We start from the raw sequence: 16,410 nt of genomic DNA on the forward strand, positions 1-16,410 counted from the left end.
TAAGAGTGGGCAAAAATCCCACAATCTAAAATTGACAAGATGATTCTCACGATGCCCCAAAGGATCAACTAACTCCACGAAGTGAAAGGAAGATATACTAGATATTAATTAAATTATAAATATATCAATTTATGTGAATATGACTGAAAATTTTAATTTTTTCTGAAAAGGTGGTGTCTATTTACTTGTGACCATGCTGTGTATATTAAGTTTTCTTTTTACCAGAATGTCTATAATTTCGATATTTTACGGGATCGACTCGCCGTAATGATAAAATGCTACCCCCCCCCCCTCCATTTTAGCTTAACAGTAAATCTAAGGACTTACGCTGAAACTCTGGTTTTTGTACCTGCAGTGATTACATCAAAGATAACCCTTTTGCTAAATAACAAACAAAAACTAATAAACATATAATAAAAAAGCAATGGTCAGGCTGTAAAATAAGTTTTCCATTTCTTAAAAGCTAACAGACAGTCAGTTAAGATTGTGTATGTTTTATGCCTTTTTATCAAATCAGTGAAAATGCTTGAAGTATTTGGTTAAATTTAAACATTGAGAAAGACAGCAGCATGATGCTATAGTGTAAATATGTGTTATGACTTTGAGTACAAATTTTTCTTATTATTTTGAAATGTATAATAAATCTTATTCATTATATTTTGTTTTAAAATTTTTTTTATAGCCCATAACAAAGCAGAACCTGTGTGTTTGACTTCTTATGTTGCATATCTGGGTGAAGAAAGATCTATCAGCTCATCAAAATTTGAGTATGTCTCTGATTCAGCACACCAGATGGCTACATTTCTTTCTGATAGTGTAAATAACTGTGATGCACTAAGTGAATTAGAGCAAGTATGTGAAGAACGATTCAACTTAACTGCTGAAGCTCAAGCTAATCTTGATAGTCGACTTACTGCAGCATTTAAAGCTTTGCACAGCTCATCAAATTGGAGCATAGTTGGATCAAAATCAAAAGGTATTCTGTTTTGAAAGAACTCGTGAATTTTTATTGTTTATTTCTACTGTGTCAGTTTTACAAATACCTTAAACCAGAAATATACTTGATTTGAAATGAAAAAATATTTATGAAATGTATAAAAAAAACAAATAGTAAAATACATACACACATATATCATGTAATAATGTTTTTATTTTTATGTATAAAGAAAGAGAAGGAAATTATGTTTCCTTCTAAAATGTAAACGTCTGTGAGAAATCTTACATGAACTTGTGTAATTCAGCCATGGAGTTACGATTGTTCTTGTTTTGTATTTTTACTTGTATGGCCATGGAGTTACGATTGTTCTTGTTTTATATTTTTACTTGTATGGCCATGGAGTTACGATTGTTCTTGTTTTATATTTTTACTTGTATGGCCATGGAGTTACGATTATTCTTGTTTTATATTTTTACTTGTATGGCCATGGAGTTACCATTATTCTTTTTTCATTATGTAACATGTTGCTTTAAAATAGGATATTATGATTCATCTGTTTTTTTGTTTTTTTGGAATTGTTTAGCTCCTGAAACATGAGAGGATAATATTTAACAACAAATATCATCATTTACCAACTAGAATGCATAGAAACTGGGAGACTCTTTTATGAATATATCAATGGACACATTTGGGACATAAAGCAGAGGTGAAGGGAAAGTGCAGCAGCTGAACACTATATCTTGAATCATGATATACCAAAGATAGATTGTCCAATAACATTTAAATTCTCACAAGATGTGATGATTTCTTAGATTGCAAAATTAAGGAATCACTTCTTACAGAAAAAGATAAACCAGTAATGAACAAATATAATGGATAGCCCTTCTTTCAAATTTAACTGAATTTTCTATAGATAATAACTTAAATGTTACTCACTCAGTTTGTCTACTTTTAATGAACTTTCCCATATAGGCTTTCCTGTTATTGTGTAAAATATTCTTCTTTTTTTTTTTTGTAAAACAGTATTCCTTATAGAAAAACATAAACCAATAATAAACAAATATAATGATGTCCCTGTCTTCAATTTTACTAAATTTCATTTGGATGATAATTTAAACATTACTTACTCAATATTAACTGTTCCATATAGGTGCCCCCCAGTGGCACAGGGTATGTCTGCAGAAACTGGGTTTCAATACTCATGGTGGGCAGAGCACAGATAGCTCATTGTATAGGTTTGTGCTTAATTACAAACAAATTCATATAGGCTCTCTTTTTACTGTGTATGATATTCTTTGTTTTTGGAACCAATGTTTATGTTATATTGTTTATGTATATGCCACATGCTTTTAATAATGGGAATGGACACATCCAAGATATACTGTAATACCTGGTTAAGTTCTTAGAATACAGTTGTCTTGATTTATGTGATAGAGTTCATTATAAAGTATGTATGCTCCTGAAGAAAGCATAAAGCTAAAACATTGAGCAAATTAAAAAAAACTTTGAATTTTGAAAGATTTACTGGAGTTCACTGTCATTTCATTTATCCATAATTTTATTCTGTAACACCCAGTTTATAGAGTTTGTTGCTTACTTGGAGAATAAAGGTCAACTCTCAGCTGAACTTCAATTTACTTAAACCATAATTCAGAATCTTATAATGTTTAGAAGAAAATTGTGCATTTATGTTTTGAAATGAAGAATTCTAACAACTAAGTGCTATAAGTAGTGAAGATGATTTTTTTTTATAGGTGACTTCAAGTTACAGGTAGGTGAAGGTAGGAATTACATACTAATTGGATAATGTGGCCTTAAAGAACAAAATGAGAAAGGAAATAGATTAGTAAAGTGTCGTGTAGAGAAATGCTGAACAATAAGCAGTTTTTGGTTTAAGCATCACCCAAAAAATTTTTGTACTTGGAGATAATCATGTTATGGTGAAAGAATTGTGAGGGAACCAGATTGTAGTAAAGGAACGTTTCAGAAATTCTGTTACATAAATTAGAATGTATCCTGGAGTAAACTGAGGATTTGATTACAACCTTGTGATTGGATGAATAAGACAAAATCTGGATGTAAGAAGGCAACTATCAAGAGGAGGAGAGCAACATAGGGGAGTAGATAAGGAAATTGAAACATTTTTATAGACAAGGAAAGGATAAATAACTAAATAAGAAATATGCACAGAAGAATAAAAGAGTTGAATAAGAAACCTGCTCTGTCTTCCAGTGGAGGCATTCAAAGGAAGGATGACTAGACACATTTTGAAATTGAGAATGTTAAGAGAGGTGGTTGAAGTATGTGAAAGAATAATATAATATGGCCAGGAAAGAGGAACCAGTCCTAGAAAGTGTAGAAACTTTGGAAAGGATGGTTCAGGAAAATGTTAGAAATTTCCATCAGAATTGTTAAAGAAATTATTTTAAGGATTAAATATCTCACATAAATTTGTAATTCAATTAGAGGAGTAACAGTGCCACCAGACTGTTTTTGTGCCAATCTCCAATAAAGTTAAGACTGTAGAGTGTGATCAGTAGGACTATCAACTTGATTAGTCACACTTTAAAAGTATTAATAAAAGTAATCCTCAATAGAATTAAACATAATATTGTGAATGAGCTGTCAGAAGATCAAAACAGTTTTAGAAGAGGTCAGAATCCTGAAGAATTTATAATGAATTCAGGAAGCAGAAGTTGATATTGATGGAGGACTAAGAAGTTGGTCTGCAGTTAAAAGAGCTTACTGTACAGTAAATATATGTAATCTCAGCAACTTTATATAAAGCAGTTTGTATAGAGAGTGGTTGACTGTACAGGTAATAACAGATACAAAAAGGATCAAGGTTAATGGAAATAAAATTTGCAGTAAAAGGTATACTGATGATACAGCACTTATGGGTGAATCTGTAAAAACGATATAATTGTTGCTTGACAGTTTTGTTGGTAAAGGATATAGACTTAGAATAAAAATAAAAAACCTAAGAAAGTGATAATTTCATAATCTGAGGAAGCTCCCAAAATATGCATAGAAGTAGAAGATAAATAGTTGGAACAGGTAGAGGGATTTACTTTTTGATGAGTATCAGTAGTAATTATAAGTATGTAAAATAGATAAAGCAAAAGACAGAGAGGTTAAAAATGGCATTTTTCAATCTCAATGAATTTTTCAAGAAAGATGGAAAATTAGAACTGAAAAAAGAGACTATTAAAATATATCATATGGCCAGTTCTACTGTACAGAGTGGAAAAGTCGACCCTATATTTTGAAACAAAATGCAGTTAGAAGCATTTGAAATATGGTGTTATGCTAAATGATGAAGAACAGCAGCTCAATATAAAGAAAACGAATTAATAAACAGAGAATACTGCAATGTGCAAAGACAAAAAGAGATAGTTGCTGGACGTGTAAGATGTGTTACTTTGGGCATATAATTAGATCTGAGGGAAGGTTGACAGTTATTCTTAAGGGTAGAATCAAATAAAGAAGACTGAGAGATAGGCAGAAAGTCACTTGGTTTAATGACATTAGAAAATAAATTGGATATGAGAAACTTGAATTAGTTGGCTAATGCAGCATTGAGGAATAGAGAAGAATGAAGAATATTGAGAGAACACCATGATTACTTGGTTTATTAATTATTTTATAAAAAACTTATAGTAACTTTTGTGTAGTATTAGCAGATATAAGAAGGTTTGCTTAAGGATAAGGAAAATACAAAGTGTATAAAAATGTACACTAGCGCAAATGTTAAGTTCAGTTCAGTGTTATTAATAGTAAATAATAACCTAATGCTGAAAAACATTTGAGAACATTAACCCAGTTCATGTTTACATTTTTCAGAATTAGAGCAACAAGAAACACTGTTACACTTTGCTGCACGACTGGGCCTTCGTCAGATGATGGAAGAACTGTTGACACTTCCAGGAAGCCTGCTAGCTTTACACACTCCTAACTTGGATGGTTTCTTACCTGATGATGTTGCCTCTTCAGCTGGATTTCTGGAATTAGCAGAGAAGCTGGCCATGTGAGTAGTAATTTTAGCTGGTAGTGAATGCACTTTATGTGTACATTAAATGATACGCGTGTGTGTGTGAAGGTAGCTATTTAATTAATCTCACATGGCTTGCTGGTTTACTGGATCTTCTGAATGATGAGTAAAGTTAATTAATGTAAACATAAATAATAGCAAATTAATTGATGTTCAGATAAATAAATAATAATGTATTACTAATCATTACCATAATTCTGACTTGTAAATGACTTAAGTGAAATTTATAAAAAAACTACATTTCACCAACTTAATCTTCTTCACACCATAGCAACTGTTGTTCATACAGTTTGTTAATATAGATAGTATCTCAACTGCTACTATGTCTGCTGTATCTCAGGTGGAATAATGAGTCCTGGTATTGGGCAAAAGGCCTTGTCAGCACTGAATATATATCAGATATAGTGTGATTGACATATTGTTATACATTCTTCTTTACTTTCACTCATCTTAAATTATATTCAACAATGAATCACATGCCTTTGACAGGAAATGTTCTTAATCATATAACAGAACAAGTGTTAGTACTTATCAGAATTGTAAAGGTTATTGAAGGTTATTATTATTATAATACATATATATGTGATATGTAGATGGATGTGTTTCTCTACGTGTATGTAATTATTTTCATTTTCACCTATATTTGCATTCAAAACAATTACTAAGTTACCATTACTATAATACTGTATTTTACTTTTGTTATTTGCAAGAACAGATTTGAAATATTATAGAGATCAACTTGCACTGTTATTAACAAATACAGGGTTTGTCATAAAATTAGAAATCATTGTGTTCAATCTGTTTCAGATCTTAACATATATGACATTAGTTAGATGTATACCAAATGTTTTCTGTCTAAAACTAGTAGACCAAAAGGTTTAAAAATTACTCAGATTTTATTTTGTTTTTTGAGTGTCATTTTCTCTATTGTAAGATATTCGAAAGTATAAATGTTCAATAAGTTTTAATACTTTAACAAGATGCTTAGTACTTCTATATGTTTTATAAAACTATTTCAATCTAATATTTTTTAAATAAAACCAAATACTTTTTCAAAACTTTAATACTTTGTTTATTGCTTAAATTCACTTTACTGTTTTCTTTAATTACATTTTAAATCTGTATTAATGATGAAGGCATTGCAAGGTTTCACAAACTTGCTAGTGATTGCCTCTCAGATAACCATTTATAACAAAGGTTTGATTGCAGGTCATCAGTTTTTCTATTGTTATATTTCTATTGGTAAATTCCAAGTAATAGCTTCTTTCTGTAACTAAACAGGGCACGTAAACAGGCTTGCAACAAAAATAGCTGTGACAGACAGGCAGTTGCCATAAGTAAACCAGCAAATGGAAGGAATTTAAAGAAACCACCTGTGGTTACTACTAACCTTAGCTGGAGTTATAGAGATCTTGGTAGGTTTAACAAAAAGAGTTGTTAAAATGAAATACTATGTACATATGAATTTGTACATTTGAACTTTCTGAATATGAGGATTTTTGTTTCATAAGCTAGTAAAAGCATACTTTGTAGTGAGAAGAAAAAAAATACCATTCTTTTAGTTTAGGAGAGGTCATTTTTATCAAGTTATAGCAGCTGCTAATTTTGTGTGTGCATGTGTATAATGTGTGACCTTTTGATTTTTGACTTTATATGAATTACACATGAATTCTGATTTATTATGACTATTCAAATTTTCACACACAAAAAAGAGAAAGATGTGTGTAAACTTGCTGGGCCTCTATAGTATTTTCTTTGTAGAATGTAGAAGTTGAGTATTATTGTTATTACCCTGTACACATTGTCAATTAGAATTTGATGGGATTCAATGGATAATTTCAGTTGATCTTATAGGCTTAATATAGATAACAGTTATGACATTTTAAAGGAGAAAGAAACAAAATGAAGTGCAATAATTTTGAGCAATGCCAGTTAGATTGTGGTCAGTACCTTGGTTTATGTCACAAGTCTATTTTAAGCAATGCCAGTTAGATTGTGGTCAGTACCTTGTTTTATGTCACAAGTCTATTTTAAGCAATGCTAGTTAGATTGTGGTCAGTACCTTGTTTTATGTCACAAGTCTATTTTGAGCAATGCCAGTTAGATTGTGGTCAGTACCTTGTTTTATATCACAAGTCTGTTTTAAGCAATGCTAGTTAGATTGTGGTAAGTACCTTGTTTTATGTCACAAGTCTATTTTAAGCAATGCTAGTTAGATTGTGGTCAGTACCTTGTTTTATATCACAAGTCTATTTTGAGCAATGCCAGTTAGATTGTGGTCAGTACCTTGTTTTATATCACAAGTCTGTTTTAAGCAATGCTAGTTAGATTGTGGTCAGTACCTTATTTTTTGTCACAAATCTATAATGCCTTGAGTGATGAAAAAAATAGTAATTGAGAAATGTAGTTTATTGAATTTGTTTAAAGCATTTGGACAGCTATAGTTTAATTACTTGATATGTAGATTTATTATAAATTTTATCTTCTCAAGTGTAATATATTGCAATTTAAAGGTGTCATAATGTTTCATTCTTGTAGTATATTTATTTATTTCTTTGCTACATCCTGTTTTAAGTGTTTTTAATTATTTTAATTGTAATATATGTCAGCATCAAGAAAAGCAAAAAATACTTCCATTACGTAAGATGAATTATTCTTTGACTCTTGAACTGATATAGTTCCTTTGAGGACACTGCTCTTAACTCTGTTAGTTTCATGATATATACATAGTTTTATGAATTCTTAAGACTGGTTCAATGTAAGTAGAACTGCAAGAGATAAAGAACTATATAGTGAACATTTCTCTTAAGTAATTATTATCAAACCACATTTAAGAATAAAATTTTTAGAAATATTGGAAGAAAGGTTATGATTTTTTATACCATATTTTTTCTGTTAAATTGTCCTGGTTATATTTTTAATATAATACACATTTATTTAGACTATGATATTGGGGAGTTGGAACGTTTGATTAGTGATAGTTCGTGCAGTAGTGAAGAAGATAAAAAGAGATTAGAGAACATGGATCAAATTTCTAAATCTCAGTCAGGTTAGTTGTGATTTGAAAGTGTTTTTTGTGGTAACATGGTACTTTGAACATCCAAAAATGCCAGGAAGTTTTTCTATATATGTATTTTTGATTAATGTAATTTTTATTAGTGATGGAATGTTATTAAGCCTCTGAGTTCTTAATTAAATTTCAAATAGGTTCTTGAAAAGTGTCAGTTATCCACTAAAAATGAAATGCAGAATTTGACCTTTTTTATTACTTTTTCAATATCAAAATCCAATAGTTGTGCTTTTGCTCAGCTATGTATGCACATGCAGTACTAAGGTGAGAAATTTAAGGATGTGTGAAAAGTTTTTGTGATACCATGGGGGTAAATCTACTTGTTGCACCAAATGGCTATAAATTTCAAGTTGAATAAATCTAATTATAGCATCAAAAGGGTTAAAATATAGTATTTTTTTTACTTATAAAGAAAAGTATCAATAATACCACAGTGCCTTTTATAAAATGCATATTCATAAAAGTATCATAAGGGTCTAAATTTTTTCTTTGTGTTTTGAGATGTAGGACATAAGTGAATTTTTTATTAAATAAAAAAGTTTTTAATTTTATAACGTGCTATTTCTATGCCAGTAATTTTATTAACTTAGTTTGATAATGTCATGACTAGACATAATTTCTTTGTTGTTTTCTCCTGTAATATTAACACAGATGTATATGATGGCCAGTCAGAGGGCAATAAAGTCATTCAATTTTACAAGAAAAGTAAAGTAGTGAGAATTTCATGTACAACTTTTTTTCCACTGCTATCACTCATCACACCTTAGAACAGTCCATTATTATAACTTTTCACACAAGCCTTATTTTTAACATTGATAATTTACAAATTTTGGGAGCTTTTAGGTTTGTTGTTTGTTTTGTTGACGTTTTAGTAACATTATCTGATTTTTTTCAGTTTTAAATTTAATTTTTATTAACATATACTTTGTAGAAAACCGGTAATGTAATCTAATTTAATATTGTGTGATATTATTGTAATATTTTCATAGAAAATTAAGTTTAACTCATTGAGAAATATCAAAGATCATGTTTATCTTTTCTTTCCCCAATCTCATTGTAATGATCCAACTGTCCCATTGTCCAAATTATAAATTTAAATTTTTAACAGTACACATATTATTCCAACATGAGCATTAGATCGGTGGTTTCTAACTTGCGGTCTGCAGGATGGTTATAGAAGAAAATGATATAGCTACTGAAGTATATTGTTTTATAATGTAATTTAAAAGGATTTTAAAAAGTTAATATTATACAAAGAACTTCATGAAATTTTGGTATCAGAAATAGTTGGTCCTTAGTTTCAAAAAGGTTGGGAACCATTGGTGTAGATTATTCATATGCATGTATAGAGCTACAGACATCCCACTTTTTCTTAACCTCAGTCATGTGAGAGGTATTTACTTAATGAATAAGTCTTCTATTGGTTTAATCTGTTATGTTTTTGAATTAATCATTTTAGATTTTATTCTGAAAATAATTCCAGAAATGTGAACTTTCAATGGACTTTTTTCTTTGATTTTATTTACTTCCTGATTTTTCTGTTGTTTCCTCAGTTTTTTTTCTTGTAAACAAGTAGCAGATTATTTATTAGACCCCCCTAATGATTCTTTATAAGATGGCTTTTTCTTCTATCCATACTGTTCTTCATTTATGTTTGTGTGTTAGTAAAAGATTGGTAGAAATATATTCCCAAACTTATTTAACATTTCAGGACTTTGTTACTCAGTCACGTCATGGTCTCACATAGTGTATTAGAATAGAAAGTGATGTTACTGATGTTTTAATGCTTATATAAATTACTTCTTCATTCTACCAGTCTATTTCTCTGAAATGATTTGAATACAGCGATTTGCATTAAGTGACAAAACTAAACCTCCATATACTCATTGTATTTTTCTAGAAGAATCTTCAAAGAATTAGTGGTTGTTTTATCTACTCAGGTATACTGTAGGATTGGAATAGTTCCATAGCATGATGGCAGTTTTAATATTGTGTTATTTGGTTGAATATTTTATAAAAATATCTTTGCATTGGCCCACAAATACATACACTAATGTGTATTCTGTTAGTTCTAGGTCCGAGTAAGACATAACTACATAAGTCTGTTATTTTATAATTATTTTTAATTTATGCTTTACTCTGTCTCTTGCAACACATTATTTTCTTTGCCTCTCTTGGTAGTTAGCTTATACTCTTACTTTTCTTGCTTAACCTGTTTTCTTTTTTTAAGTGTGAAATTTTAAGTTTCTTTGATTTAATTTGTAATTCAAATACTTAAAGTACTTGTTGTAGAAATAAATTGAACTTGACAAGAATATTCACTTCTTCACTACACTTCTCTCCATTGTCGATTGAGTGGTACACGTCGACAAAGCTGACTTTATTGGTTTCTTTGATTTATTTCAGCTGACTAAATTATATTAATGCCCTCTTTGTTATTCACATATTTACTTGAATTAAGTATTAGAAAGCCTCCAGTAAATTTCTAAAATGTCATTGGTAGTGGAGAAAAGAGTAAGAGGAATTTAAGTTTTATCTTTGCATTGGAATGTGAGTTACCATAAGCAGTTATGTGTCTTGAAGAAAGTAAACCTTCCCAACATAAATTTCAAAACAATTTGAATATTGTATTGTACAAAGGTTAATCACACTTTATAAGAAAGATATGTTTATGCTAATGCAAAGGAGTGTCATCACATGTGTGCTGTGACACAACAGGCAACACGCTTAGTACCTATCTAATTGATTCACCACAAATCCCCAACATACAGCATGTAATGCTTCCATGGTAACTTTATAGCTGGATGTCAGCTACAATCATTTCTGAGGAAGAATATTCTTGTTTAACCATATGATGCCAACATTTTGAAGAAGGAAGCCTTTAATGTTTTCCACTGAAGCTACAAAACTTACATAGCAAATTATTAAGAACAACAAGTTTTGAAACCACATCTCAAACCAGCCATTAGTAGTACCTTCATCTGCAGAGTAAAGGATCTTCCAACCCAAAAGGTTATTGTGCATATCTCCCGATACTATCAACAAGGTAATAATTAATGATATAAAGTCAGTGATATCTCACAAGCCAAATTTCTAACTTCACTTCAGGTGGCTGTTTCCATGGGAAAGATGGCCAGTGAAACTAGAATTGTAACATTTGTCCACCTACATATCAAATTCTTTATTCAGTTTTTAGTCTACTTAAATGTGGTCTTGGAAGCTGATGTTCACATGCCAAGAAAGTCTGTTGAAAGCAATATTAACATTTATGTGATCTAAAACTTGTCTTGCTTTTCTTTTCTGAAACTTGTTACAATAAAATTTGTAGGATTGAACAGGTGTGCAATGGTTATTAGACTGAGTACGAACAACAATTGGGAAGAACTTCCAAGAGTAGAAAAGGACCTGACACATTTTTTCTAATGAAATTAAGTGTGATTAACCATGACTACTTTAGGTTAACAATAATTTCTAACTGTTTAAACTTCCTTTTTCCAGGAGGTCACATTATGAGGAATATCAAATTCGCACTAGTAAAATAATTGTTTCATGTTAGTGGTGTTAAAAATTCTTCTGGAAAAGATGTACTTTCACCAGAATGACAGAACATTATTACTCTATTTTAAAATATTACTTATAGAAAATACTTACAGTTAATTTGTATTTTTCTCATAGTCTGGGTGTGCAGTGAATGTTATTTCAATTTTTTGATGTCAGTAACACAGTTTGGGGAAAAATTGTGTGAAAAAAAATTTTGTATAGTGTAGTTGGAATTTGCTAAACCTTTTTTTTTTTTAAATATGGTAATAGTATTATATTGTTTACATACAGAAGGATCAGAGAGTGAACAAAGTGAGGAAAATATGACAGGGAAAACAATCCCCAGGATTAGTGTCACCTCTCATTCTCCAAGACCTACAAGAGTACTAGGTTAGTTTAAATTTCTTTTGGTTATAATCATAGTTCTACTTTTCTTAAATGTGTAATTTTGGAAACACATAATTTGACAGGATTATAAACATATGTTGCAAGAGATGTTTTGATACATTAAAAGTTAAAGTTATTTTGTAGATTTAGGAATTATATAAAACAAATTAATGACACATTCTTTTCGGTCTCAGTCTGCTATGAGGGTAAAATGCTGTTCCATCTCAGATTTTTCCTCTTTGGGTTTTGTTTTGTGTGCTGAAATCACAAAAAAGCATTACATTGCAAGTACTTAAACTTGGTGGAGTCAGATATGTATGTAATCTTCCAATTATGGTTTATATAAAAAATTTCATTGGTAGTCAGACCAATCATTGACTTAATTCTTTCAGCACAGGCTTGGTCTGTGTGACTGACCTCACAACCATTTTGTGCTTATTATAGTTTTCATGCTATAACTTTTAAGTTAGTAAACATGTGTTAACAAAATTTGGCAGATTATCAATAAACATTACAATGTTTTCATATGCAAATATCAAATTTTTTTGTTAAGTCATAAAGTTTGTTAAGCGGTGTTTTTCTCATGCCTTTTTGCTTTTCGTATGTTGCCTATCCAACATGCAAAGTAATTTTAATTTTAAGATTAAAAATACTTTTATGCATCAGAAAATTTTCAGATTTTGCATGCGATATCTTTATAACATCCAGACAGTTATCAAACGTTTCTTAAAAAAATATTTTATATTTTATCTGTTATTTTCACTAATGAATTTCTGTATGGGTTTGGTTAATTTGACTTATCTTGTAACCACCATAAAAAAATTAGGAAATAAATATAAATTATGACTTTTTCATTCTAGAATGACTACAAATTATAACACAGAAACATAAATGTTTAGACTAGATAGCTTAAATCTCATAACATTACACATTTATATATATATTTATTATTTCTATTATATTGACCTTTTAGCTGTGCCTAGCTTACAATACAGAAGTTACGATGAAGTGGCACACATGCACTCATGTTACCGTATCCAATAATATAAAACTGACCTTTAGTCTTTACAAAGTGACCTGTCTTGGCTGTGTTTTAGTAGACTAGTATTTTGTAAAATACAGTCACATTTCAATTATTATACATTATATATGCATATAAATTATTATTAATTAGAAATAAGTTCTTAAAATTTTTTTTCTTAAAACATAGAACAGTAAATAAAGAAGTAAAGCAAACAATTATCTCTTTGTACTCAGTTGCTGCTTGACATAGGTTGCTAAACTTTTTAAAATTATGCACGTGGAGGATATGAAACGAAATAATTTTTTGAGGTTTTATATATACAGTTGAATAACCAAAAAAATCATAAATTACTATATCGATACCATAGAATTCCACTATAATTTATCAAGCTTAGTAACTAAGCTGTATTTCGGTCTCAAAAGTATGAAATTTTGAGCAGACTAAAGACTTAACCTATCTCCTTAAAATCTTGTTCCTTAAGAATGAGATGGTGTTGTAACACTTGATTGGTTATTCACATGTCATATATAGAAGTAAGTTTATATGAGGGAGTATTTCCAAAAATGGAAAGAGCTGAGCGGGACCACTGTGTTTGATTCAGTACATGAATGATATCTCAGCAAATAGAAAAGAGAGAGGAGGTTCTTATTTTATATTCTAGCTTGTCAATATTGGTAATTTGAGTTCCTAATTTGTATGAAACTATAGACTTAGTATTTTTACATCACAAACATCTAATTTGAACTAGTGCTGCATTCAACATACCATGTAACACAATGGATGTTTTAAGTGTTTTTTAATATTTACTTTTAAATTAAAAATTGAATAATGTATAATACTAAAACTGATTCATCTTTAAAGAGGTACTTAAAGTACACTCACAGAAATTAAAAATACACCACTTTTGTTAGAAAACAAAATTGATCCAAATTGTGGCATTAGGTTTGTTTGTTGAGTTAAACAATGAAATAAAACAGGGAATGTTGACAGTTATGCTTCTATGGTTTTGGTGAGCCAGTTGAAGTGTATAAATCCATTGTTCACACGACACATGAGCCAACACAACCATCTCAATGACCACATCTCAAAATTATGTGACCCATGTCATTAAAAAGGCACCAAAAAACAAATGCAATTCACAGCATTCATGATGCCACAACACACTCAGACACAAAGAGATAAGGCCATTGGTATGCTCCAAGCTGGTCAGAGCTGTAACCAGAGTACTAAATGCCAACCATTTGACAGTTGGATGTTTATGCCAGTGGTATGATGATACTGGAAGTTCAGCAGACTGCCAAAGACCAGGAAGACCTTACGTGATTACCTGTTGTCAAGACTGACAGGTTTGACTAGTGCACCTGCGCAACCGATTACAGCTCTCTACCTAGACAGCTGCTACCTAACTGCCTTTACACATGTGCAGTCCTTACCACCTCTCACCAAGAGAACCATATCCACTGGTGTCACATCCATCTTCAGTGGATGCTGCAACAGTGGTTAATAGTTGTTTTTACTGATGAGAAAAGGTTCCAGTGTTTCAGAGCCAATAGAAGACAAAGGGTATACAGGAGGCAAAATGAGAGGTATGCTGATCCAGTACAGCACGTGGACAGGGGTCCTAGCATAATGGTATGGGCCAGTATATCTGCCAATCACCAAACAGAGCTTCAATTTATTGAGAGGAATTTGAATTTTCAGAGATATTGGGATAAAATTTTTCAGCCATTGGTTCTGCCTTTTCTGGATCAGGTTGGGCCTGGTGTGGTTTTTCAACAAGAGAATGCCAGACCACATGTGGCTCGTATTTGTACTGATTTTCTAGAGAAAATGAGGTTAATTTCCTTTCCTGCACAGCAAGGAGCTCGGATTTGATCCCTATGTAAAATCTCTGGCATTTACTGGGCATGCGTTTGCATCAGCATCCACGCCCTTCAGAAATGCAACAGCAACTCTGAGCAGCACAGAGAGAAGAATGGACAGCTATACCACAAGATCAAATTAGACAGTTCAGTCAATCTATGAGGTGACGCATAACAGCTTTATTTGAAAACAATGGAGGACACATTCTATTAAACAAGAACTGAATTTGGTTAAAAATAAGTTTTTACTGGTTCAGTTATCTAGGCAGTTATGGTAAATGGAGATGATTCAAATTGTTATTGCATTGATGTTTTAAGGATGTGATTTGTTTTGTTTATGAAGCAGATTTGACAAATAATGGTGAAATATGAGGTGGTGCATTTTTATTTTCCTTGAATTTATGTCAAGTAGTATAAGGTTTATTATTTTAAAAATGGATGATATGTTTTTGCTGGTTCATTGAAATGTTTTGTGTAGTATTATAAAAAATAACAAATTATAGGCTAACAGTACAATGTTCTATAGGCACATGAAATAATATTCTGAAAAGTACAATCTAATGCTTTTATACATGCTTTATCTGTTCAGTTCTTCTTTTAAAGTTGTTGAAACTATGAAATAGATTATCTTTACACAAATGTAAATATTAGATTTTTGATATAAATCGTACCAAAGATTTTTCATGGTATTAATATTATGAATCTGTTAACTGTTGTTACTTGAACACTAGGCATAAATTTTTGCACTTTGTGACAAGTGGCATTACCCTGTAGCAATATTGCTACCAAAAGAATTATCATGGCTCCTGTAACATGCTAGTATCAGATTTATTGATATCCATTGGTATTTAAACTTCCTAATGCTCTAGGTATGTCTTATGTTCAATATGCAGAATGTAACCACATCATACTGTTAGTCGCCATCAAATTGTTCACATCCCTTCGTCCAGACCCATATTTAATCATTGTTTTAAAAGTAGGTAAAGTAACCAGTCATTAGTATTCCAGAATTAACAGACTATCTACAAGTAAAACTGTTTTGGGCATTCTTTGAGGTGGTGTAAGATTCACAGCTCTTCCAAAATACCCACATACATAAAGAGTGCTCTTCATATACCTCTTTGATGGTGGCTGTTTATACCTAACCCACTTTGCTGCAATAAACATAACTGTGAATTCCTTATAAAGATTTGTTCAGAATTTTTTCAGAGTTATATCAAATGAATGTTTGTACTGTTTGACAACACTTTTCCCAAATTAAATATTTTTATGTATTCAACCATGAAGTTCCAGTGTGGATAGTCTTATACAGCGTAACCTGCTCATTATCAAAAATTGCATCTGTTGATGCACTGACATTCCACACTTCTTTGGCTTGTGATCTCTCATCTTCAAAATTAATTATTTGATTAAGTATTTGATGAAACTTTGACTTCCTAATCCACTTGTCTGGCATGTCCATCATTATGTATTAAAATTTCAAATGGTCTGAAATTGAGTTAAATGATACATTAAATTTAGTAGTTAAATTATTCTTTG

General features: G+C 30.8%; 1 protein-coding gene across 1 annotated transcript in view; it reads left to right on the forward strand.

Moving 5' to 3' along the window:
* LOC106476885 (A-kinase anchor protein 13-like) overlaps nucleotides 1-16,410 on the forward strand; it is a 245,164-nt gene that overhangs the window by 65,319 nt on the left and 163,435 nt on the right. The window contains exons 5-9 of the mRNA XM_022381499.1: nucleotides 683-976; nucleotides 4,781-4,964; nucleotides 6,270-6,403; nucleotides 7,930-8,037; nucleotides 11,890-11,988. Of these exons, the coding sequence (XP_022237207.1) occupies nucleotides 683-976; nucleotides 4,781-4,964; nucleotides 6,270-6,403; nucleotides 7,930-8,037; nucleotides 11,890-11,988 (819 nt within the window). The remainder of the gene's footprint in view (nucleotides 1-682; nucleotides 977-4,780; nucleotides 4,965-6,269; nucleotides 6,404-7,929; nucleotides 8,038-11,889; nucleotides 11,989-16,410) is intronic.

Source organism: Limulus polyphemus, unplaced genomic scaffold (assembly GCF_000517525.1).
Source record: "Limulus polyphemus unplaced genomic scaffold, Limulus_polyphemus-2.1.2 Scaffold7, whole genome shotgun sequence".
NCBI classification, from domain to species: domain Eukaryota; kingdom Metazoa; phylum Arthropoda; class Merostomata; order Xiphosura; family Limulidae; genus Limulus; species Limulus polyphemus.